Consider the following 27,626-nt stretch of genomic DNA (forward strand, 5'->3'; position numbering starts at 1 on the left):
GCAGCCCTTTAATTCTGGAAAAAAGGATAAAGTAGTTTTCTCTTTTGTTTTACGGAGTTTTGTGGGGGCTAGAATATTCTTGAGGGTGGGGGCCCTTCTGAATGTGAGATGTGGTTTGGATGGGAGTAGTTCTAAAATGTATGGGTCTTTTTTGAGGATGTTCCAGTTTTGTTCTAGGGTATGTCTGATCAGGTTATGGTCTGTGGTGTAGGTGGTGATGAAGTTGGATTTGTGCGATGGGGCATGTGCTTTTTTTGTGGGGGGGATAAGGCAGTCCTTTTGTGTGAGGCAGTTAACTTTCTGGTAGGCGTTTTTTAGTATGCCTGGTGGATAGCCTTTTTCGGTAAATCTCTCCCTGAGGATTTTTGATTGTGTCTGAAAAGTTTTATGGTCAGTGCAATTTCGGCGTATCCTTTTGTATTGGCCGTACGGTACGTTTTGTAACCACTTTTTGTAGTGGGAGCTTGAATAATCCAGATAGCTGTTCACGTCTACGGTTTTAAAAAAGGTGCTGGTGATCAGATGAGAGATATGTTCGTCAACTTGGATGAGGAGGTCCAGGAATTCGATTTGAGTCTGAGATGTGTTTACTGTTAGCTCGATGCCCCATGAGTTCTGGTTGATTTCTTTGACAAAGCTTAAGGCTTGGGCTTCTGTTCCTTTCCAGATAATGAAGAGGTCGTCTATGTACCTTCTAAAAAAATGGATCAAGTGACTGTAGTTGGTGTTGCCTACAATGTGGGTATGTTCGAAACGGCCCATAAATATGTTTGCATAACTTGGTGCAAATCTTGTCCCCATGGCTGTCCCCCTGACCTGTGAGTAGATGTCCTGTTGGAATGTGAAAGTGTTGTGTTCCAGAATGAAAAGAATGCTGTCGAGAATGAATGTGATCTGTGTCGGAGGAATTGATGGATCTGTATGGAGAGTATGTTTTATTGCTTCTATGCCCAGAGTGTGTGAGATGTTAGTGTAAAGTGAGGAAACGTCCATAGTGATCAGGATGAAATCAGACTGCCACTGTATTTTGTCTAGTTCAATAATAAGCTGTGCCGAGTCTCTGAGATAGGTGGGGAGGGTTGTGACGAATTTTTGTAACAGGATGTTGATGTATTCAGAGAGGTTTGATGTAACGGAGTTAATTCCTGATATAATCGGACGGCCTGGTGGTTTCTTCGGGTTTTTGTGGATTTTGGGCAGATAGTAAAACAGGGCTGTACGTGGGTTTTTTGGGATGATGTACTTTTTTTCTTTTTTTGTTAGGATGCCCTGTGTGGAAGCTTGGTTGATTAGAATGGATAGAAGATTAAGGTGTTCCTGTTTTGGATCATGGGTGAGTTTTTTATAGTATTTGGTGTCTGATAGTATTTTTTGGCTCTCTGCGATATAGTCTGTTTTATCCAGGATCACTGTGCCGCCCCCTTTATCTGCTGGCTTGATTACTATTGTGGTGTTTTGTGTGAGTGTTTTTAATGCTTTTCTTTCTCCAGGTTTGAGGTTGTGGCGAGTGGTGGTTTGTTTTGACCGGTCTATTGTTCTGAGGGTGGTGGAGACTGATGTGTAGAAGGATTCTATGAGAGGGCCTCGGTTGTGTATGGGGTTGAAGTCTGATTGTGGTTTGAGGTCGGTATGAATGTATGGGTCGGTGGTGGTATTGTCCGTGGTCTCGGTGGTATTATTATCTAGAAGAATTTTATTCTTGTTGATAGCAGGGTGAGTTTTCTGGTGAAATGGTTAAGGTCTAAAAAAAGGTTAAATTCGTCCGACTTGGAGGATGGGCAGAAGGAGAGGCCTTTATGGAGTAGTTCTGTTTCTTGTGTTGTGAGTATGTGGGAGGAGAGGTTAAAAATTTCGATTTTTTGTTGTTCTTTGGATTTAGCTGCTAGGGTCTCTTTTTGTTTTTGTTTTTTTTGGTTGTGTTTTCCTCCTCTCTTTCCTCTGGTCTTTCTTTTCTTTTGGTTCGGGTTGTCATTGGGGTGAACAACGCATAGGTCGCTTTTGGGCTCTGTATCGGTATGACTAATGTGTCCCCCCCTGTTGTGATTCGCGGTGAATCTCTCAGGGTGGGGGGTAGCTCTAAAAAAGAAAGAGAGCTTGTGGAGTCGGCCGATGTTAAGTCGTTGCTGTCTCTTCTTCTCCCGATGTATCGGTTGTCGGGTGAAATAACTGTGGTCTGTGTGTCATCGGATGATATTGTGATCTCTTCATTGGGTGTTGTGGGGATGGGATGTTCAGTGGGTGGTGTGTCTGCTTCGTCGTATACTGAAAGCTGTGATGGGTCAATTGGTGTGTGGTTTATGATGTTGTGGGTTTTGTTAGGTAACGTTTTTGGTGTGGGGGATATCTCTGTGTTTCCCTTGTTGTTGGTGGGACATATATTGGCAGTTGCCCGAGGGCTGTCTGAGTTTGGGTTGTTGTGTGGTTTGTGTTTCTGACTGTTTTTCATTTCGGAGTTTTTTCTATAGTTCTTATTAATATAAACCCTTTCCTTAGTAGAGGGAAGTGGAGGGTTTTTTAGGGACTGTAGTTCCCGTTGGGAGAGGAGAGGGGGGATGTGTCTCATGGGTTGTTGTAATTGTTTCTTGTGTGTGTCTTGGGTTGCGAGTGTGCTGTGGTGGGTGGTCACTGGTGGGTTTATCTGATCTTGTTCGGGTTCCCAGAATCTATGTGCATTATTTGAGTATTCGTCTCTATCGCGTTTGAGTTTTTTTGATTTTTTGGAGATGATGGCATATTCTAGTGATCTTAACTAGAGATGAGCGAGCACTAAAATGCTCGGGTACTCGTTATTCGAGACGAACTTTTCCCGATGCTCGAGTGCTCGTTTCGAGTAACGAGCCCCATTGAAGTCAATGGGAGACTCGAGCATTTTTCAAGGGGACCAAGGCTCTGCACAGGGAAGCTTGGCCAAACACCTGGGAACCTCAGAAAAGGATGGAAACACCACGGAAATGGACAGGAAACAGCAGGGGCAGCATGCATGGATGCCTCTGAGGCTGCTTAATCGCACCATTATGCCAAAATTATGGGCAACAGCATGGCCATGACAGAGTGACCGAATGAGGCTAGATAGCATCTAAAACATCCAATAATTGACCCTGACACTATAGGGGACGGCATGCAGAGGCAGCGGCAGCAGCGGCAGGCTAGAGAGTGGCATGGCAACATACCCTAAATGGACTCAGGCTTCAAACCAATGGGTGGCAGAGAGGAACGAAAGGAGGTGAGCAAGAAGCGCTCAAATAATATCGGTACATGATAAAAGTTTGCCAGTATATTTTGTGGATTACACAGCAGGGTGGCGACAAAGTTAACATGGAAGCCATGAAAACAATCCAAAATTCTGCCTGACACAGCTCGTTTGATAAGGGGACCATGTATGGAGGCAGTGAACTAGTAGTAGATTAAAGGTGCTGCAGTTAAAACTATGTTAGTTGGATCTTGGCATGGAGCTGGCGCTCCGCTGCCAGGCGAGCTTTTGCCAATCCAAGCCCCTGTCTCTAGGCTACTCCCCAAACAGCACTTCTAAGAACCTTTTGTATAAGATCAAGTGTAGTAGCGTTCTTATAAGTTTGGGATATGGCGGGTGAGGGGAATGTAAACATCTGCGCAAGAAGCGCTGAAATAATATCCGTAAATGAAAAAAGTTTTCCAGTATATTTTGTGGCTTACACAGCAGGGTGGCGACAAAGTTAACAACTTTGATGTGGAATCCATGAAAACAACCCAAATTTCGGCCTGACACACCTCGTTTGATAAAGGGACGATGTATGGAGGCAGCTATATGGACGACTTTTGGAGGTAGCAATGGAGACAACGTGTGGAGGCTGCTATGGAGACAATTCAATTTGGATAGTGCCTGTATGTGGCAGTCCAAAAAAGTTTTCAAACCAGAGGAGCAGGTAGGTGGCCCTCCATAAAAATGGAATAGACTGAGTGCCTGTATGTGGCAGTCCAAAAAAGTTTTCAAACCAGAGGAGCAGGTAGGTGGCCCTCCATAAAAATGGAATAGATTGAGTGCCTGTATGTGGCAGTCCAAAAAAGTTTTCAAACCAGAGGAGCAGGTAGGTGGCCCTCCATAAAAATGGAATAGATTGAGTGCCTGTATGTGGCAGTCCAAAAAAGTTTTCAAACCAGAGGAGCAGGTAGGTGGCCCTCCATAAAAATGGAATAGATTGAGTGCCTGTATGTGGCAGTCCAAAAAAGTTTTCAAACCAGAGGAGCAGGTAGGTGGCCCTCCATAAAAATGGAATAGATTGAGTGCCTGTATGTGGCAGTCCAAAAAAGTTTTCAAACCAGAGGAGCAGGTAGGTGGCCCTCCATAAAAATTGAATAGATTGAGTGCCTGTATGTGGCAGTCCAAAAAAGTTTTCAAACCAGAGGAGCAGGTAGGTGGCCCTCCAGAAAAATTGAATAGATTGAGTGCCTGTATGTGGCACTCCCAAAAATTGTTTAAAACAGAGGACCGGGTCGGTGGCCCTCCATAAAAATTAAATGCATAAAGTACTATAGCTAGAGCCAGTGGGCCCTGTAAAAAAATAGCCAGTTTCCTCTGCTTTACTGTACAAAGAGGAGGAGAAGGAGGAAAATGAGGAGGAGGAGGAGTGGATAAATTATTCAGGTTGAGCTTTCTTCACCTGGTGGAGATTGGAAATTAGGAGAAATCCAGGCTTTATTCATCTTGATAAGCGTCAGCCTGTCAGCGCTGTCAGTCGACAGGCGTGTACGCTTATCGGTGATGATGCCACCAGCTGCACTGAAAACCCGCTCGGACAAGACGCTAGCGGCAGGGCAGGCAAGAACCTCCAAGGCGTACAGCGCCAGTTCGTGCCACATGTCCAGCTTTGAAACCCAGTAGTTGTAGGGAGCTGTGTGATCATTTAGGACGATGGTATGGTCAGCTACGTACTCCCTCACCATCTTTCTGTAAAGATCAGCCCTACTCTGCCGAGACTGGGGACAGGTGACAGTGTCTTGCTGGGGTGACATAAAGCTGGCAAAAGCCTTGTAAAGCGTACCCTTGCCAGTGCTGGACAAGCTGCCTGCTCGCCTACTCTCCCTCGCTACTTGTCCCGCAGAACTACGCACTCTGCCGCTAGCGCTGTCAGAAGGGAAATACTGTTTCAGCTTGTGCACCAGGGCCTGCTGGTATTCATGCATTCTCACACTCCTTTCCTCTCCAGGGATGAGAGTGGAAAGATTTTGCTTGTACCGTGGGTCCAGGAGAGTGAACACCCAGTAATCGGTGCTGGAATAAATTCTTTGAACGCGAGGGTCACGGGATAGGCAGCCTAGCATGAAATCTGCCATATGCGCCAGAGTACCAACGCGAAAGAATTCACTCCCCTCACTGGCCTGACTGTCCATTTCCTCCTCCTCCAACTCCTCTTCTTCTGCCCATACACGCTCAACAGTGAAGGACTCAACAATGGTCCCCTCTTGTGTCTCGCCAACATTCTCCTCCTCTTCCTCCTCATCCTCCTCCACCTCCTCCGATATGCGCTGAGAAACAGACCTAAGGGTGCTTTGGCTATCAACAAGGGAATCTTCTTCCCCCGTCTCTTGTGAGGAGCGCAAAGCTTCCGACTTCATGCTGACCAGAGAGTTTTTCAACAGGCCAAGCAGCGGGATGGTGAGGCTGATGATGGCGGCATCGCCACTGACCATCTGTGTTGACTCCTCAAAGTTACTCAGCACCTGACAGATATCAGACATCCACGTCCACTCCTCATTGTAGACTTGAGGAAGCTGACTGACCTGACTACCAGTTCTGGTGGAAGTTGACATCTGGCAGTCTACAATCGCTCGGCGCTGCTGGTAAACTCTGGATAACATGGTCAGTGTTGAATTCCACCTCGTGGGCACGTCGCACAAGAGTCGGTGAGCGGGCAGTTGGAGGCGGCGCTGCGCTGCCCTGAGAGTGGCAGCATCTGTGCTGGACTTCCTGAAATGCGCACAGATGCGGCGCACCTTCGTGAGCAAATCAGACAGATTGGGGTATGACTTGAGGAAACGCTGAACTATCAGATTTAACACATGGGCCAGGCATGGCACATGTGTCAGTCTGCCGAGTTGCAGAGCCGCCACCAGGTTACGGCCGTTGTCACACACAACCATGCCTGGCTTCAGGTTCAGCGGTGCCAGCCACAGATCAGTCTGCGCCGTGATGCCCTGTAATAGTTCTTGGGCGGTGTGCCTTTTATCGCCTAGGCTCAGCAGTTTCAGCACCGCCTGCTGTCGCTTAGCGACTGCACTGCTGCTGTGCCTAGAGCTACCGACTGATGGCGCCATGCCCACGGATGGTCGTTCGGAGGAGGAGGTGGAGGAGGGGTGGGAGGAGGAGGAGGCATAGTAGGCCTGAAACACCTGGACCGAGGTAGGCCCCGCAATCCTCGGCGTCGGCAGTATATGACCAGCCGCAGGGTCAGACTCGGTCCCAGCCTCCACCAAGTTAACCCAATGTGCCGTCAGCGATATATAGTGGCCCTGCCCGGCAGCACTCGTCCACGTGTCCGTGGTCAGGTGGACCTTGTCAGAAACGGCGTTGGTCAGGGCACGGATTATGTTGTCTGACACGTGCTGGTGCAGGGCTGGGACGGCACATCGGGAAAAGTAGTGGCGGCTGGGGACCGAATACCGAGGGGCGGCCGCCGCCATGAGGCTGCGAAAGGCCTCGGTCTCTACTAGCCTATAGGGCAGCATCTCCAGGCTTAGCAATCTGGAGATGTGCACATTAAGGGCTTGGGCGTGCGGGTGGGTTGCACTATATTTGCGTTTCCGCTCCAGCGTCTGGGGTATGGAGAGCTGAACGCTGGTGGATGCTGTGGAGGATCGTGGAGGCGACGATGGGGTTTTTGTGGCAGGGTCCTGGGCAGGGGGCTGACTATCAGCTGACACAGGGGAAGGAGCAGTGGTGTGCACGGCCGGAGGTGAACGCGCTTGTTGCCACTGAGTGGGGTGTTTAGCATTCATATGCCTGCGCATACTGGTGGTAGTTAAGCTAGTAGTGGTGGAACCCCTGCTGATCCTGGTTTGGCAAATGTGGCACACCACAGTCCGTTGGTCATCCGGTGTTTCCTTAAAGAACCTCCAGACTTCTGAAAATCTAGCCCTCGCCGCAGGAGCCCTCGCCACGGGAGCTTCACTAGTTGACACATTTGGCGCTGATGCACCAGCTCTGGCCCTGCCTCTCCGTCTGGCCCCACCACTGCCTCTTCCAACCTGTTCTGGTCGAGGACTCTCCTCCGTCTCAGAAGCACTGTGTTCACCCGGCCTCTCAACCCAGCTTGGGTCTGTCACCTCATCATCCTCCGATCCCTCAGTCTGCTCCCCCCTCGGACTTCCTGCCCTGACAACAACTTCCCCACTGTCTGACAACCGTGTCTCCTCATCGTCGGACACCTCTTTACACACTTCTTCCACTACGTCAAGAAGGTCATCATCACCCACAGACTGCGACTGGTGGAAAACCTGGGCATCGGAAAATTGCTCATCAGCAACCGGACAAGTGGTTTGTGACTGTGGGAAGGGTCCAGAAAACAGTTCCTCAGAGTATGCCGGTTCAAATGGCAAATTTTGCTCGGAGGGGGCACACTGGGGGGGAGGAGGCTGAGGTGCAGGAGCTGGAGGAGTGCCGATTTCGGTGACATGGGTGGACTGCGTGGAAGACTGACTGGTGGACAAATTGCTCGAAGCATTGTCGGCAATCCACGACATCACCTGTTCGCACTGTTCTGGCCTCAACAGTGCTCTACCACGAGTCCCAGTAACTTCAGACATGAACCTAGGGAGTGTAGCTCTGCGGCGTTCCCCTGCTCCCTCATCAGCAGGTGGTGTCTCACCCCGCCCAGGACCACGGCCTCTGACCCCTGCAGTAGTTGGACGCCCACGTCCCCGCCCTCGTCCTCTACCCCTAGCCCTCGGGTTAAACATTTTGAAAATGAGAGTTATAACTTTAATTTTTTTTTTACCTTTTTTTTGTGTTTTTTTTTTTTTTTTGTGTTTTTTAGTTTTTAAAACCAAACGATGCTATCCTATTGCTATGGCTATTTTCTAGCCAAGTATGAAAGCACACTGCTATGCCAGATGAGATGACGCTGAGTTATGAAAAAAATAAACGTAAAATAAAAAAGGAAATGGCAGACTGTGCCTAATTGAAATCCAACCCCGGGTCCTAATAAATTTTCCCACTTCGGTCTTTGCGATGGATATGTGCGTCACTAAGCGCAAAACACAGTGGTCGCAAGTCTCACTCCAAATTGCTCACAATTTGCTAGTAGATGCACTGCAACAACTACAGCCACCAGCAGATCAACCAGAAATCAAATATATATAACGCTACTGTAGGCGTAAGTAAGCCGTTTTGGATTCTCCTATGGCTATTTTCTAGCCAAGTATTAAAGCACACTACTATGCCAGATGAGATGACGCTGAGTTATGAAAAAAATAAACGTAAAATAAAAAAGGAAATGGCAGACTGTGCCTAATTGAAATCCAATCCCGGGCCCTAATAAATTTTCCCACTTCGGTCTTTGCGATGGATATGTGCGTCACTAAGCGCAAAACACAGTGGTCGCAAGTCTCACTCCAAATTGCTCACAATTTGCTAGTAGATGCACTGCAACAACTACAGCCACCAGCAGATCAACCAGAAATCAAATATATATAACGCTACTGTAGGCGTAAGTAAGCCGTTTTGGATTCTCCTATGGCTATTTTCTAGCCAAGTATTAAAGCACACTACTATGCCAGATGAGATGACGCTGAGTTATGAAAAAAATAAACGTAAAATAAAAAAGGAAATGGCAGACTGTGCCTAATTGAAATCCAACCCCGGGCCCTAATAAATTTTCCCACTTCGGTCTTTGCGATGGATATGTGCGTCACTAAGCGCAAAACACAGTGGTCGCAAGTCTCACTCCAAATTGCTCACAATTTGCTAGTAGATGCACTGCAACAACTACAGCCACCAGCAGATCAACCAGAAATCAAATATATATAACGCTACTGTAGGCGTAAGTAAGCCGTTTTGGATTCTCCTATGGCTATTTTCTAGCCAAGTATTAAAGCACACTACTATGCCAGATGAGATGACGCTGAGTTATGAAAAAAATAAACGTAAAATAAAAAAGGAAATGGCAGACTGTGCCTAATTGAAATCCAACCCCGGGCCCTAATAAATTTTCCCACTTCGGTCTTTGCGATGGATATGTGCGTCACTAAGCGCAAAACACAGTGGTCGCAAGTCTCACTCCAAATTGCTCACAATTTGCTAGTAGATGCACTGCAACAACTACAGCCACCAGCAGATCAACCAGAAATCAAATATATATAACGCTACTGTAGGCGTAAGTAAGCCGTTTTGGATTCTCCTATGGCTATTTTCTAGCCAAGTATTAAAGCACACTACTATGCCAGATGAGATGACGCTGAGTTATGAAAAAAATAAACGTAAAATAAAAAAGGAAATGGCAGACTGTGCCTAATTGAAATCCAACCCCGGGCCCTAATAAATTTTCCCACTTCGGTCTTTGCGATGGATATGTGCGTCACTAAGCGCAAAACACAGTGGTCGCAAGTCTCACTCCAAATTGCTCACAATTTGCTAGTAGATGCACTGCAACAACTACAGCCACCAGCAGATCAACCAGAAATCAAATATATATAACGCTACTGTAGGCGTAAGTAAGCCGTTTTGGATTCTCCTATGGCTATTTTCTAGCCAAGTATTAAAGCACACTACTATGCCAGATGAGATGACGCTGAGTTATGAAAAAAATAAACGTAAAATAAAAAAGGAAATGGCAGACTGTGCCTAATTGAAATCCAACCCCGGGCCCTAATAAATTTTCCCACTTCGGTCTTTGCGATGGATATGTGCGTCACTAAGCGCAAAACACAGTGGTCGCAAGTCTCACTCCAAATTGCTCACAATTTGCTAGTAGATGCACTGCAACAACTACAGCCACCAGCAGATCAACCAGAAATCAAATATATATAACGCTACTGTAGGCGTAAGTAAGCCGTTTGGATTCTCCTATGGCTATTTTCTAGCCAAGTATTAAAGCACACTACTATGCCAGATGAGATGACGCTGAGTTATGAAAAAAATAAACGTAAAATAAAAAGAAACTGGCAGACTGTGCCTAATTGAAATCAAACCCCTAATAAATTTTCCCACTTTGGTGTTTGAGGTAGATATGTGTGTCACTAAGAGCTAAACACAACGGTAGCAAGTCCCCCTGCTAATTCCTCACAATATGGTACTACTACCACACTACTAGTGGCAGCAAGCCCAGCCACAAGCAAATAAAAAAAAAAAGGATAACGTTATTGTAGCCCTAAGAAGGGCTGTTGTAGAATCACTCCTGCCTAACAGTAAGCTAATAGAACACCCTAACGCTTTCCCTGACCAGCAGCAGCTCTCTCCCTAGCGGCATCCAGACAGAGAATGATCCGAGCAGCGCGGGCAGCGGCTAGTCTATCCCAGGGTCACCTGATCTGGCCAGCCAACCACTGCTATCGACGTGTAAGGGTACCACGTCATGCTGGGTGGAGTGCAGAGTCTCCTGGCTTGTGATTGGCTCTGTTTCTGGCCGCCAAAAAGCAAAACGGCGGGAGCTGCCATTTTCTCGAGCGGGCGAAATACTCGTCCGAGCAACGAGCAGTTACGAGTACGCTAATGCTCGATAGAGCATCAAGCTCGGACGAGTATGTTCGCTCATCTCTAATCTTAACCTATTGGAGATGGAGCTGTTTAGTTCTGGGAATTTCGGGTGGGTGGAATATTTGTCTAGGGTTTGTTTGATTGAAATTATAGAGAGGTCTGCTTGTTTTGTGATGGCGGATCTTTTTTCGATGATCCTGTTCAACATGCCTTTTGAGCAGGACTCCATATAGGATTCCCAATTTTTTGAAAAGGAGATGTCGTCAGGGAAAGGGGATTTAAAGGGCATCCTGAGACCACGGGGTGTGATGTTTTCTTCCAGATATATATTAAGGAAGGCAATGTCGATGTTATGTTGGATTTCTTTCTTGCACTCATCCTCTAGGGACAAGAATAAATCAGTCATGGTTTTTGTAAGTGAAGGATTTTCACTCGCTGTGGCATTGTGAGTTGTCTTTGTTCTGGTGTGGGATAGTTCCCTGATGAGGTTTTCTCGACTGGTCCATCTGGTGTTATAGTATTCCATTGTTCCTCGGGGCAGCCAGTAGTGTAAAAGTAGAGATTTCCCTCTGGAGGGTCTCCAACCGGATCCCCACACAACAAAGACCCACTCCTATTGAAACTCATCCCGATCGAGCAAATCCCGACCTCACATCCAGATAGGTTTAACCAACTGGTCCGTAGGGAGAACTTTTGGATCTTTAAATTAAACACCCTGACCCCCAATGGACTAAATGAACTAATCGAACGTACCTGATTCCACAATACTCACATACGCAGACTCATCTACTTATGATCTATTTAATGATCTAATTATTCATTTAACTAATATTCATTTAATTATTAGTCATCCATTTTTTTTTTTTTTCCTCCCAACTTTATTCATACACCTCTTACAACTATTTTTATTTATTTTTTTTTTTTAACTTTATCCATACACCCCTTACACCTATTATCTCCGCACACATAAAAGGCTCCTGCTCCCATTGGGCGCACACTTTGCGCCGAAACCAGCCACACAGCCTTCAACACCGGGAACAGTAAGTCACCTTCCCCTCCACACCCCCGCTATCCCACAGATGCTCGCATCCAAGGAACTTAATCCCACTTTCACTCTCCAACAGCCGTCCTGTGTTTACCCTGAACCCCGGCGATCCTGTGTTCACCCTGAACACCGGGAACAGTAAGTTATCTCCCCCCTCATACCCCCGCTATCATACAGATGCTCTCATTCAAGGCACTTAATCCCCCTCTCACTCTTCAACAGCCGTCCTGTGTTTACCCTGAACCCTGGCGCTCAAGGTAACTACATAATTGATTTGTACACCACATTATATCATTAACCCATCTCCCTATTACCCAATTCATCTGCATCACAAACCCATCTGTTCCACGCATCCACTATAGTATGGAATCCCGCCTGCTCTACACTATCTTTTTCTCCACCACCCCATACCTGCATGATATTTTATATATTACATTTTTATATATTATATTTTATATATTCTATACAGTTTACCCTATTACCATATTTTATATTATTTATATTCAGACTTCCCTACATGAACCACATGTATTTTCTTTTTATGAATTTTCTTTTACGCATTACTATGAATTTCCTGTTTATGTATTTCCTTTGATACTATCAATTATGAATTATTTTTGTCAGTACTTGTATGATATGAATTTATTCCACCAAGAAACGACGAAATGACCTGTACTTTATAGACACGTTTTTATTCTTTATATAATCTTTTCAAAAAAACAAACATCATCTTTTATATGTATATATACTCTAAACTAGTTTTTATCATGTTGTTTTGCCTAGCAATTATCACGGACCTGAGGAAGGGGGTAGACCACCCCCGAAACGCGTAGTCCTTTTTATCCTCTAAATAAATAATATCTTACACTCCACTACCGTGTCGGATACAACTCAATTGGGGCAGCGCGTCTTATACCAACCCGGTTTTTTCAAACCTTTACATCCCTGTGATTCCCTATCCGGCACTACCACTGTACCGGACCCCGGGAAGATGCAGCACACCCTAGCCATAGCTACCGGAGAACAAAAAGTATCTACTCTAGACGCATAAGACACAAGGTGTCTTCAGGTGAGCAGATACTCTCTAATACCTCATCTCACTTATAAGTGACCTATTGCACTAGGGGCGCCGCCCGTGTCTCGTTCTATCTTTCTTCAATGGGCACTCTTCAAAGGATTCCTGTCACTCTGTCCTGGTCCGTCCGTCAAATCCAGAGACTCTAAGTGTGTTTTCTCACGTGTACAATCATCAGATCCTCTGACACATCCCAAAACCTTCAAACCTTCACTACTACTTTTCTTTTTACCACAATGCTACCAGCCGTTATGTTCCATTATGTCAACTTTGCACTTTTCCATCAGTCCTACTTAACTCAACAACCTTCTGTCTATGCATCTTTCCCTTCCCTGCACTGAACTATCGCTAGCGCACCAGTGGTTCCCTCCGGGAGGACGTTCTTTTCTCTTCCGATCATCGTTTACAGAGGTAAATCAGAAGGCCCCTTTTAACAACTCCATCTTCTCCTAATTCCTGTCAAAATCCCAGACATCCATTCTTTACCTGTACTCTCATTCTGGCGGCCTATGTCTGATGTGCAGACAACTGTCCTATTCTCCTCACTTGTGCTGGCGGCCCTATGTCTGATGTGCAGACACCCATCTTATTCTCCCCTGTTCTAACAACCCCTATGTCTGATCTTCACTGTTGCTTCGCTGTACTCCTTTCAGTATCTTGTCTGAACTTTGAACGTCCTCTCCCTCCCTTTCTGTTCTGGCTCAGCAAAGCGCCGCTCACACTACAGCCAAAGCCCATCCTTCAATCTCACACAGAGGTGTCTAACAATTCAGACCTCGCACAGGACACCAAGTGGCTATATATATTTACCCTTCAATCCCGGCTGCTTACAACCACAGTTTCACCATCCCTTTGAGTCACAGGCAAGTAACAGGTTAACATATGTAATCTGAAACTTATCGTGATTGTGGGTTGATCAGTCCCAGTCGGGAAGCAGTGATCCTGAGGTTGTAGGTGGTGCCGGAACGAGGGGTCCTGGTCTTGCTTACGGGGATCTCAGTAGTGACTCCAACTGGGTAGGATTTCAGATATCCTCTTTTAGTGTGTGTTGGCTGTGTGCTTCCAATCATATTGGTTAAATGCATGTGTGCACGGCGTAAGGAATGATTCATGCTAACATTGCCCCGGGCAAAGCAGCACTGCGCAAGCTTTATTTGGTTTCACAAGTCTATATAGAAAAGTAGGAGAAAGCAGAAAAAGGAGGAGCATACAAAGCACAATAGCAGACAATCTCTTGATTGGAGAACTTCCCTGCTGTCGCACGTTGACATCACCATGGGGGATTCCTGAAATTCCTCAGCCTCAAAGTGTTAGGTGTGGTCCAAGATCTCGGCGACATCTTGAGTTCATTGTTTCCATTACAGTATATTTTAGGAAAATAAGCAAGTAGAAATGACAGGATTTCATGGTAATAGGTACAGTGGGGAGACCTGAGGGGGCCAATAAACTCAGGTAGCTTTCGGGTAAGCACTAACCATTTACATTAATTTTTGGAGTCGGAAGGTACCTACGGTCTCCACCTCATATATGATTGACTGATGAAAGGAATCTTTGTTATACCCCCGTCTGCATTATTAATTATTGACTAGATCTTCGTAGTCTGAGTTGTTATTTATTTATTTTTGGTTTTTGGGTATTCTGAGGGCACTTGTGTACTCCATGGTTGCCCCAATTTCCATCAGGGGCCACTCGCTTTCCCCTTTTTATCTTTCCCTATTATTTAGTATATAACCTTGAATTGTATGTATTAATATTTCAATAAAGTATACTATGAATTTTTATTGACGGCTTTTGCAGCTCTCCTTGTTTGGGCTTTTAATTGGTCATTGTTTTGAGAGTTGTATGTGATGTATTGTAGAAAAGGGCTGGTTTCTATTTTTGGTTTTGTTGTATAAAATTATATGTATAAAAGTGACCTTCTACTTGTGGGAGATAATTAGGCACTGTTTAAATGTTGTTAGCGGACAGACTGTCCGATGGTGACCTGTTACAGATCTGGTGCACATAGCTATAGATCTTAATTGGTGATCAAATGGTATTGGTTCATGCTAGACATAATAAGCATCATTATATTAACATAAAGGGAGACATGTTGTAGATCTAGTGCACATAGGTATTAATCACTGTAAATATCTAATAATAGATATTGTCTATTGTTCTGTGTATTGTTAAATGTAATTTGATACAAATAACTACACTTGGTGTCAAAGTGATTATTCCCAAAATACGTCACTCGGTGACACCAGAAGGACTCGATGATACTTATAAAAAGTCTCCTTTATTGGCATCATCCAGGTTGCAGAATACAGGATACAAGATACTTGCACAGGTTATCAGTCACGTGTCCATGTCAGTCAGTGTATCAGTGAGGAAATGTTCCGTAATGGCTGGGAGGTTCCATCTCTTCCCGTAGCTCTTCATACATTGTCATACATTACACCTGTTGTGTCTTCTCCATGTGTCGTCCGAGATGTGAGAGCAGTAGTTTCAGTTGTTAGCGTTGTCCAGCTGTTGTAGCCTTGATGTATCAGCCCCGATGTAACAGCCTCTCGGTATCCGCCGTATCAGCCTCTCGGTATCCGCCCCCATGACACTGTCCGTCTGTCATATATAGTCATAGTAGAGGTGTGTCTTGTAGTGTTGGACGTTCTGTGTCCCTATATATGGTATTCATATATATTTAGGCTTTATGTAATGTACAGTAGCTCATCCCATACACTATGTCACAGCTCGTGTACATCTCGTGTACAGCTTGTGTATGCTATCAGTTTAACCCTACCCTTAATGGTTTAGTACAAGTGAATATTGTGATATATACTTTTTAACAATCACATATGGCGATCCAATAGTGTTGGTTCATACTGGACATAATAATCATCTCTCAATATTTACATGAAGGGAGACTCACCGGATTGTACTGTATAGCGATCCTAAGCCTGGAAGATAGAAGCGGTATTGGCCGCTCCAGACCTTGGCTGTGGGTTAGCCAAATAAAAGCATTTATTTTCAAAATTGGATTGAGTGCCATCTTCCATATCCTTACTTACATACAGGGTTGGGACCCTATTTTGGCACCATCAAATACTGAAACAGGAGTGCAGTAGAATTTCTACAAGTATTAAAGCTGCATAGTGTGTCATATTAATATAACTGTAACTAATCTAAAATTCTTGTAAAAAATTATTTTTGTTTAAAAGCATAACATCACAAAAGAGTATAAAAATTGTGCATTTTTATTTATTTAAAATATTATTATATTCTATATTGTTCTGTAGACTTATGCAAATACTGTATGTCGAAATGATCAAACTATGTGTTCTTATGTTATAGTGTAGTAATAATAACTAATAGATTGAACAGAGTATTAAAAGAGTTAGGCTCTTCTCCCACAAATGCTTAGTTTGGATGGACGGCCTGGTCAAGGAAGAGTTGTAGTTGTCCCATTTAAAAATTCCATATAAGGATTATGGAGGCCACTGTGCGTTTAGAAACCTTGACTGCTGCAGAAATTCTTTTGTAACTTGGGCCACATCTGTGGCTTGTCACAATTCTGTCTCTGAGCTTCTTTGGTTTCTTAGACCTCATGATTGTCATGTTTGCTGGCATGCACTTAGAGCTGTTTGCCTTTCCTAATCAAGTCCAATCAGTTTAACTAAATGCAGATGGACTCCAATTAAGAAGCAGAACCATCTCAGGGAGGATCAGAAGGAAATGGACAGCATGTGAGTTTAATATAAGTGATGAGTGTCACAGCAAAGGGTCGTGATATTTTGCATTTTCTTGTTTAATAAATTAGCAAACATATCTAAATTCCTGTTTTTTTCTGTAAGGATGGGGTGCAAAGTTTACATTAATGGACAAAAACAGAACTTTTTGGAGCTTACCAATTGCCTGCAATGCAACAAAGATGGAAACATTAAAAGGGGTTTGAATACTTTCCATACCAATTGTATATAGCTGTAAATATTTGTAACATTTCATAAGAATGAAGGGCAATTTGCCTGAATCAAAATTGAATTTAAAATAATTATAAAATCAAATTGATTTCTGCATACAAACACAAATTCTAAATATTCACTCAAATATTTCGGTATGAACGTATCCTTATTTAATATATGCTTACATAAATTGTAAATATTCCAGGTTATCTACAGATGAAGTAGAGAAAACAGATGAAGTAGTACTTAAAAAGGCAGATTCTTTTATCTTTCATATTATCCTTATGAAATATCAATTAATTCAACAATATGGTAAAATATTCAGTGATTTTTAACTCATGCAATATTAGATAACTTTTAATATTTTTAGTTGTTTTGTAATTTGTGAGCCAAGTGTGAGTTTTATATGCAAAAGGTCACACACAAAATCTATAAAAGCTAAAATATAACAAGAAAATAACCCCACTGACTGTTGGTTACTGATACTTACTTTGTTTCTTAGATCACAGTGATTGGCTACAGTGGTCACATCAGTACTGGCACGTAACTGTAACAGTAAAATGACTGACTAGGACATTTAAAAAATTTTACTGAAATTTATCAGGTAATAATTGATTCTGTCTCTATTTTAGCATAATGCCTATTGTTTATTTGTTTTTATTTAAACTAGATAACACTTGAGGAGACACAAATGGCTCAAATAGCACAAACTATCAACACTATCAATCTCTGGCAGCTTTGAGTTCCACTTATGTTCTGATCATTAACCATTAGGAAATAGTTGCTAGACAATTGGATGCTAAATTTAATCATAGATTTGTTTGTGTTTTATTCAGTCTTCAGTTTGCAAAGGTGTACAAACTTGTAAACTTGTAAACTATAAATATTAACTGTCAGGTCATTTTATCAATTGAACCTTTCATAAAATTGTATACATAAAGAAACTAAAAATAAAAAATAACACATTCTACATAAATAAATCAACAATAGAACTGATAAAATATATTCCTCTTGGAACTAGTTACTGCTTTGGGTTAATAGTTATATTAGTCAAGAAGACAAAATGTAATCAGAAACAACAAACGCTTTGCAATTTAACATAGTAATTAAACTAAGAATATTGTTGTCATTATTGTGATCTATAAGACTTGGTAGAGATATGTTTTCATGCCTTCAATATGGTGCAAACTTCTGTCGGTCATATTTCTTAACTCCAGTCGTCGATGGAATTTTGGGAGTGTAAGCAGGTAAATTCCCAGTGGCCCCTGCAGGGGCCACTGCATTTAATGCCAGGAGTGGGATAGTTTTCATGCCAAGCATTGTGGAGACGGGAACAGCATAGTGGGTGCTTGGTAAAGTTGGTAGGGAGGTGGGGGAATTGATGGTAACTGTGGTGCCAGCAGCAGCTGCTGCAAGCACGTCCATAGAGGAGGGAGTTGAGGAAGGGGTGGTAGAATGAGAGAAGTTCATGTTGAGATCAACAGGGTTCGCAAGGATAGCAGTCTGGGTGCTCACTTTAGCCATCTCTAAGCTGCAAATAAAGAGGAGAACAGGAACAAAATAGGTTGGGATGGTCAAGCAAGGATTTTGGGAAGAAAGGAATGGTATAGAAAGAGCAAACACAGAGAGGTTGTATTAGACGGGACAAAAAAGGAAAATACATAAGGATGGGTGGGAGAGAAAGAGAAAAAAGGGAAAATGAGGTTCAGAGGAGGAAAATGTTAAGTGTTAAAGAAGAGATATTTACAATGATTTGATGAGGAAAACATGACTAACACTCTTAAAAATGTTTTAACATAGGTCCGTGCAATGTCAATGAAAGAAATCTCAGAAATACAGAAAATGATATGATTGATAAAGCAAAATTTAAAACAAGCTTAAAATAGAATTCTCACTTTACTGCTCTGTTCTTATTAATTCCAATTCCAATAAGTTTTGAAATTGTTTTATCATAAATACCGATTCTCTTTCCTATAGACTTTGGGGGACATTTATCATTCCTATAGACTTTGGAATATATTTATCATCTGTGAACGGGCTGCTTTTTTATGGTTAAAAAAAATAGCCAAAATCTTTTTACCATAAAAACATGACATGAAGCAATACTCATTCCTCAGATTTAAAATTGTGACTTTTTAAAGACTTTGTAAAGGTAAAAAGCAACTTTTTAAACATTTTTTTTACTGCTGACAGCTTTCTTTAAAAGTCAAAGTCTATTTAATAACAGCGCCTTGCTCAATGACAGCATGTCCGTTTTAACCCTGACGCTTGGCACATTACCCTTTTTCCATGAGGCTAAATATATCACATTGGCAATCCGTTTGACCTTGGCAAGGTCTTGAGAATTGACCAAAACATTATTTTGTATTGCATGCCTAAAACCAGTAAAAATTATTTTCTTTAATAAAAGGCGTATACATCGCATTGTTGATACAATTAAAGTGGTTCACTAACTTGTGCACTTCAACCATATATTTCCAGGAGGTTGACATGTTTTTAACCATTACTACAAGAAGACTTTTTAAGAAATCTGACGGGCAGCAGAGCTTCAAAGACAGTCTGTGAACTGCCACACAGCAATTGCCTTATGATAAATGAGCCTTATTAACATTATTACCTCCATCAATTTATATATAGCTGTCTCTATGTTGCCAACATTGGACCACATTTAGTCAGGGCTGTGCACTAGTTTTTTGTCAGACTTTGCATGTTCTTTCTAGTGAAAACTGCTTGTACGTGTATTTACTACGTGTATTTAATAAGTGTTCGAGAGACATTTCTGTGCTGAAGAGGATGTTTGGTGGCCAGTCAAACTGTGCGCCAGATTTAACATGCAAAGTCCAACAGTGTCCAAATGTGTCGCATGGCCCATGCTAAATGTGCACTAAAAAATAGAAAAGATGGTGGCACCAGATTCATGAAGATCTTGCGCCAGAAATCTGGCACCCTCCTCACTATGCACTGCATATAGGGCAGTTTGCACTAGTAAATGTGCCCTATTGTACCTTCATCAATAATCAATTCATTTACAAAGAAAAGGAATTTCTTCCTATTCAAATACATTTAATTGAAAGATTTTACTTGAAAGTTAATATAAACAAGTATCATAAAGCTACAGACATATATGGATGTTAGGCTAACCACACGTAAACCCAAGGGCGTAACAATCACCCCTCTGTGACCGCGACTGAGCCCGTTGGAGGGAGGGGACGCATGGCCGGTTCATAATTCACTGATGCATACCTCCAGGCCCCTCCCTCTGTTTTCGGCCCTCTCCCTCTGTGTTGGGTCCCTCCCTCTTTACCGGATGAATTGCTGCCCACCAGAACACCCAGAAAAAAAACAGCACGAACCCTGGCCTGCCTGAACACCTGAAACCCCACCTGCCCAATCACACACTGAAACCTCGCTCGAACACACACCTGAAACCCCGCTCGATCACACACCTGAGACCCCACCCACCCAATCACACACCTAAAACCGCGGCCGCCCAATAACACACCAATACAGAACCCCGACTGATAACACACCTGAAATCCGATAAAACCAAAGTAGCTTCAGTTTTATCTAAGAGTGGATTAGGCTGCCTTCCTGGGCTTCCTGGTACCATTGGTGTCCATGAAGAAGATCAAGCAACTAAAGGGTACATTTCTGGGTGTTCACAGCGCCAATCACTCAGACTAGAGATATTTCACTAGTAAGTTATAATATGGGTTTTGAGCCGGGACCGGGCTCTTCCTCAGTTACATACTAGCATGTCAAACATTAAAAGTGTGGGGTTTATAAACTTGGGATTTTGGTGCAAATCTGGGGCATGTGTGACATCAGGGTGTAAATAAAGACAGAACAACAGAACAAATAAAAATTGAAAAAAAAAGGATTTAAAAAAAATGTCCAATTAATATTTACAATATAATATAATAATATAAACAGTATCCCCTAATTGTCTCTTAACTAATATAAATATTACATGTATAAATATATATATATATTTAATACCATTAAAAACCAATATAAATATGGTTCAATAAGTAACCTGAGTAAAAACAAGCACTGATCGGCAGGGTTTGTGGTAATTAACCCCTAGATGCACCTAGACGTTATAGTACGTCCTGGTGAGTGCTTCATTAGCGCACCAGATGCACTATAACGTCCCGCTTATGGCACCAGCTCACGAACGGAGCCGACACCAGAAGCAGTGGCTGTCAGCTGTCTAGTACAGCTGACACCGCGCTGTAACACTTGTGATCGGAGCCGGCTCCAATCGCGAGTGTTATCCCCTTACACGCCACAGTCAAGGCGTGTAAGGGTCTTCCCCCAATGGATCGGATCCCCCGGGCTGCTTACCGGGGGATCCGATCCTCTTCTGGGCAGCCCTGAGGACTGCCAAGTGCCCCGGGACTGCCCGATGCTCGAAGCAGTCAGACCCCTTCCGGGTCTAATTGTAAACTGCTGAGCATGCGCGAGCATGCCAGACAGATTACACTGCTCTACAATGATTAAGTATTGTAGAGCAGTGTATTGTACTTGAACCAGCGATCAGAGCATTGCTGGTTCAAGTTCAAGTATGTATAAGTAAAAAAAGTTCAAAAGTTTAAGCATTAGAATAAATTAAAAATAAATACATAAAATACACAAAAAAAAGCCTCATATTTGGTATTTGGTAACAATCTGTATAATAAAACAGAATTGTTACTGGACCCGCACAGTAAAAGCTGGGGAAAAAAATGCAAAAAACTTTCATTTATAATTAATACCTTTAAAAAAATGTACTAAAAAGTGAAAAAAAATGTTACACACTCTAAAATGAGACCACTAAAAAGAACAACTCTTCTTGCAAAAAATAAGCCTCTAACCAGATTTGTCAGCCGAAAAATAAAAAGTTATGCATATGAAAAGATGGTGATGCTATAATGAACAAGATTTTCAACAAATTAGTTTTTATTCTGTAAAATTGAATAAAATACACAAAACCCCCACATATTTGGTATCGCTGCATCAGTGACAATCTGCATAATAAAAATTAATCATTATTAGATCCGCAAAGTGAACCCCATAAGAAAACCCCCACAAAAAATGCTCCAAAACAGATAATTTTTAATTAATACCCTTTTAAAAAAATGCTCTAAAAATCCATGTAATCCATTGAAAATTTTTAATTTTCCACACAAAATAAATGTATTGTCAAAAAATATTTCAATTTGTAGACCGCTTTGTAGACCATTTTGTTTTAATCCCTATAAAACCCCTAAAGAGTTAGCAAACTTCTTAAAAGTACTTTTTCATGCGTTGAGTGGTGTAGTTTCCACAATGGGGTAAATTACGAGCCTCGCTATTATTAAGGCCTCTCGCAGTCAATTAGAAGCTGAGCAGGTCCATCTGAATACAGGTTTTGCTGATTTTCCCAAAAATTTTAAAAACGGCACCCAAATTCTGAGCCTCATAACATTCTAATAAAATATGTGGAATCTTAAAAAACCATGCCAACATAAAGCAGACATTTGGGAAATGTAAGTTATGAATTTATTTGGGTGCTGTGACTATCTGCATCAAAAGTAGAGAATTTAGAACTTTGAAAATAAAGAATTTTTCCAATTTTTTTCCAAATTTAGTTTTTTTTCATAACTAAACACAAAAGATATCCTCCAAATTTTTAAACTAATTTGAAGTACAATGTGTTACGAGAAAACAATCTCAAAATCCCCTGGATATTTTATATCGTTCTAAAGCTATAAGCACTTATAGTGACACACTTATAGTGACATGTTCTTTTCTACGGCTGCTGCGTAGCTGTCTATTATCCTTAGGGCTACGGAAGCCGCTTTGGTACAAAAAGAGGGCAAACTCCTCTAGCATGTTAGGTGCGTGGATGGAGAAGCCGCTACAGTGCAGACAGAGAGGAAGGGTACACCCCTCGGGTATGTTAGGAACGTAAATAGGAGTATGTATTGATACAGGGAGCGTGTCTTTGTGTCTTTGGTCCAGTGGTAGGTATTGGTTTAGATGAGGGGGAGGTAGCTATGATGGTGGAATCAAATAATTCAAACCAATACTGTTTCCGTCATATCATTGAGGCCAGATGGTTTGAGGGTATTAAGCCTGTAAATCTAATAGATTTTTTTTCTGTTTTAATAACCCAAATCTGTTATTAATTTTCAGACTAATGTAATCAATAGGGATAATGGTAATGTTCCCTTCCCCTTTGTGTTTGAGTATGCAGTGTCTGGAGAGTTCCTGTTTTAGGACTTTAAGTTTAATGTTATAGCGGTGCTGATTAACTCTATTGTGTAGGGCTTGAGTGGTCCTGCTCATTGCATGCCACATTGGCATTGGATGAGATATATATTTGCTGCATCAATTCAGTTTATGCTTAAGGTTGAATATTTAATTTGTGTTGTTTGATGTGAATGTAACACATACAGTACCTTTATTATTTTACAACATAGGCACTGGGGTTTATTACATCTGAACCTGCCTTTTTGGATGGTGGTAGATGGAATGGTGGATTTGTATTGCTTAGGAATGCTGGGTGCTAATACATTTTTATTGTCAGGGCTCTCCTGACACAGTGTTTTCGGTAACGCTATGCTTCTAACACTGCTGCGTTTGTTCAAGCACAAGGAGCTGCTTACTTCAGTAAGCAGCTCCTACTGCTGAAATATTGGGTGACAGGTCCTCTTTTATAATATTCCAGCACTGGCAATCTGCGGAGCCACGGGAGCAGCAGTGGCAAGCTGCGGAGCCACGGGAGCAGCACTGGCAAGCTGCGGAGCCACGGGAGCAGCACTGGCAAGCTGCGGAGCCACTGGAGCAGCTGTGGGAAGCTGCAGAGACACTGGAGTAGCTCTGGGAACCATCCGAAGAGTGGCAGCGAGTTTGTCCAAGAGTTCCTTTTGGACAGCAATCTCTTGGGACTGCCGGGCGATGGTGCTAGGGAGGTCACCCAGTAGCAGGTACGGATCCTCGACACAGTCCATGGCTTTTGCAGGATACAAGAGCTTGGCGGAGTCCATGGCCGGATCTTAATGTCACAATCTCGGGGGATGGGGGAATAGACAGTGGACTGCCTGGACCACAGCGGGAGATAACCTTAGCCGCACCCGGAAGCGGAGTCTAAGTGATCTCCTGGTCTTCGCCAGAGCCCGCCGCAAAGTGGGATGGTCTTGCTGCGGCGGGAGTCACCTGGTCGCTCCGCGGGTGCGACTAGGCTCGCGGTGGCAGCCAAGGTAGGGACACGGGGACCATGGATGGCTGGCAGGACCACGAATGACAGGCAGGACCATGGAGGGTAGGCAGGACCACGGATGGCTGGCAGGACCACGGATGGCTGGCAGGACCTCGGATGGCTGGCAGGACCTCGGATGGCTGCTGGATTACTGGAGCGCCACAGGATACCAGGTCCACCACAAGATACCAGGACCGCCACAGGATACCAGGACCGCCACAGGATACCAGGATGCCACAGGACCGCCACAGGATACCAGGATTGCCAAAGGAGGGGAGGCGCGCGGACCACACACCGGGACCCGAGCGGAGAGATGAGTGAAGAGGAGGGGAAGCAGGGCAGGACAGTGGAGCACTGGTGCTCCCGCGATCAGCAACATGGATTGCGGGGACACCCGTGACAAGAAACAGATATAGTACCTCTTATATAGTTTCAGTTTGCCTACATGTATGTTTTCTGGTGTGATAAAGATATTCTCAAATACTTGCATAAACAAGTTGGCATAGGACAGAGCTACTTTTGTCCCCATGACCGTTCCTTTTCTTTGATGAAAAATGTGTTTACCGTGGGCAAAGTAGTTAATTATTTAGAATAAAAGCAAGGCTATTTAGTTGATGGATATGTTGAATATTCCGGTCTTCCTGAAGGATGATCTCGATGCATGTGAGGCCAATTGTATGTTCAATATTAGCATATAACACTGTAACATCGAGGGTAGATAATATAAAATCTTCTTCCCATATCATTTCGTTCAGAATATTGATCAACTGGGAGGAGTCCCTCACGTAGCTGGTCAGTGGCGTAACTCGGAGAGACAAGGCCCCTTAGCAGGCTACTGGATGGGGCCCCCCTTCCCACTAAAAAATATACATATTAGTATACTCACACATGTGAGTTACAGTCACATATAAATACACTCATGTGCACACACAGCACATACACACACATACAGTGCCGTATGCAGCATACTCAAATACAGTGTATACAGACCATATACACATCACAATTACTGGATATATACATCACAGTATTCGTTATATACATATTATGCTGCACAATGTGCAGTACAATATAGATTTAATGGTGCACAGCCTCCATTTTTTGTGTCAGGTCAGATGACAGGGCCCCCTGACACTGTGGGCCTCATAGCGGCTGCTATGGCTGCTACCGCTGTAGTTACGCCCCTGTAGCTGTTCATCTTGGTTACATACCTCTGTAGGAAGAGGTCTAGGAAGTGTGATAGGTTGCTTGTTAGACAGTTGGTGTTTGAGATGATTGGACGCCCAGTGGGAGACGTGAGGCTTTTAAGGATTTTGGTTAAGTAGTAAAAACATGGTTTACTGGGATTTTCTATAAGAAGAATTTTTTTTTCTATTTTGTGAGGAGACCAAGTCTTGCATGTTTTTTAATAAATTCTTGGTATTTTTTTCTCCACTTGGTCAAATGGATCAATTGCAAGTTCAGTGTAGTATATTTCATCAGATTAAATGCGTCCTGCTGCTAGTTCATAATCAGTGAAATCTAGGATTACAGTAACGCCCCCTTTGTCAGCTGATCTAAAAACAATATCCATGTTCTGAGATAGCTGTTTGAGGGCTATGGTTTCTTCTCTGGATAAATTGGTAGTGTGGGGTAGCCTTTTATTTTTCTTGGTATTTTGAAGTTTTGGAGCCTCTTTCCCCGTGCTAAGTTGCGCAGGCACACGTGTGCCGGAGAGCTCGGTGGCGTCACCGGCTCTCCTGCACTTCACAATCCGGCGCACGCACGGGCGCGCGCATGGTGCGCCGAGCCCAAGTGCGGTGCGCCGAGTTATAAGTTAATATAACTTATAATTCTAACATAGGGGCTTTGTTCCCCTAACAAAAATATGCTCTAGCACCACCTCACACTGAGCTGGTGCCATGTATATGTGTATAAACCTACCACTTTTAAGTGGTAGGTTTCCTTTAAAGAGGAATATGTATTGAGAGCATGTATTTGTGTCTTGGCTCTAGTGGTAAGTATCAGTTTAGATGAGGGGGAGGTAGCTATATGTGAAATCGCAATGATGGTGGAATCAAATAATTCAGACCAATACTGTTTCCATCATCTCATTGAGGCCAGATGGTTTGAGGGTATTAAGCCTGTAAATCCAATAGATTTCTTTCTTCTTTAATAACCCAAATCTGTTATTAACAGGTCCACGACCTCCCGCCTTGTATTCACAGCGGCGGTCGGGTCCCGGTGCATGGAGAGGGCTTATGGCTGAGCCCTCTCCATAGCTGGTAAGTCTTTGCTGCATATTGCAGCAAAGGCATACTGGTCACACCCGCGATTGGTGTCAGCACCAATTGCGGGTGTTTTCTTGCTGATCTCCGGCGGCTTCAAAAAGATGGTGGCTCATGGGTGCCACCATCTTTCCGACGATCATTGCTCCCCGTGACGTTATCAGGGAGCGGCGATCTGTCGCCATGGTAGCCTCAGGTCTTCCGAAGACCCAAGGCTACTTCATTTTAACCCATTCATTACAATGTGCTATCAGCACATTGTAATGAATGAGGAGTAAAATCCCCATATATGCTGTAGTATGGCAGTATATGGTAGGATCGATCAGACAACCCACGGTTAAATTACCCTAGGTAGTCTGAAAAATAGTCAAAATAAAAATTAGAAAAAAAATTATAATAAAAAAACCCTAAAAATTCTAATTACCCCCCTTTCCCTAGAACTGATATAAATATAAGTAAACAGTAAAAATCATAAACACATTAGGTATTGCCGCGTCCGAAACTGCCCGATCTATCAAAATATAATAACATTTTTTCACTGCATTTAACCCCGTATTGGAAAATCTTGCCCAAAGTAAAAAATGGCACTTTTTTGCCATTTAAAAAAAAATACCAATTTCTATAAAAAGTGATCAAAAAGGTCATACAGTCCTAAATATAATATCATTGAAAACATCATCATAAGTGGCAAAAACCCACTCCACAGTTCCGTACAATGAAGTATGAAAAAATTATTAGCGCAAGAAGACGGCAAAATAAAAAAAAAAAATTTTGCACATGAGGTTTTAATTTTGTAAATGTATGAAAACATTATAAAACCTATACAAATGTGGTATCCCCGTAATTGTATTGACCCAAAGAATAAAGTAGACCTGTCATTTAGGGCGTGAAGTATACGCTGTAAAATCCAAGCAAGCAAGAAAACGGAGCAAATGTTGAATTTTTTCCAGCTTAGCAGTACACAGCAGAGAATATTCAATGCCACCACTATGAAGTGCAATTTGTTACGCAGCCATTACACAGCTATATACATTTAAAAATAAAAAAAAGTTATAGATTTTTGAAGGTGGGGAGTGAAAAATGGAAATGAAAAAACAGGAAAGGGCCTGGTCCTGAACCGGTTAATTTCCCGACTAATGTAATCAATAGGGATAATGGTACTTATCCCTACTAGCGAAATATCTCTAGTCCGAGTGATTGGTGCCGTGAACACCCTGGAATCTACCTTTTAGCCGCTTGATTTTCTTCATGGACACCAATGGTACCAGGAAGCCCAGGAAGGCAGCTTAAACCACTGAAAGATAAAACTGAAGCTACTTCACGTGTTGTACCATTGTACAACCGAGAAAGGTGAGCATCCTTTCACTAAAGAATCTAAACATCTCTCTGATCCAATTGGTTTTACACATG

At 42.9% G+C, this 27,626-nt stretch overlaps 1 protein-coding gene across 15 annotated transcripts in view; it reads right to left on the reverse strand.

The window, feature by feature from the left end:
- Positions 1–12,922: 12,922 nt before the first annotated feature.
- LOC140133169 (poly(rC)-binding protein 3-like) overlaps positions 12,923–27,626 on the reverse strand; it is a 778,519-nt gene continuing 763,815 nt past the window's right edge. For 4 of the 15 annotated variants that reach the window (XM_072152944.1, XM_072152949.1, XM_072152945.1 and 1 more), the window contains one exon: positions 12,925–18,255. In XM_072152944.1, the coding sequence (XP_072009045.1) occupies positions 17,898–18,255 (358 nt within the window). In that variant the 3' untranslated portion in view covers positions 12,925–17,897. Of the gene's footprint in view, positions 18,256–27,626 lie in introns of all 15 variants that reach the window. The other 11 variants (XM_072152947.1, XM_072152943.1, XM_072152948.1 and 8 more) reach the window with 7 other exon arrangements.

Source organism: Engystomops pustulosus, chromosome 5, assembly GCF_040894005.1.
Source record: "Engystomops pustulosus chromosome 5, aEngPut4.maternal, whole genome shotgun sequence".
In the NCBI taxonomy this organism is placed as follows: domain Eukaryota; kingdom Metazoa; phylum Chordata; class Amphibia; order Anura; family Leptodactylidae; genus Engystomops; species Engystomops pustulosus.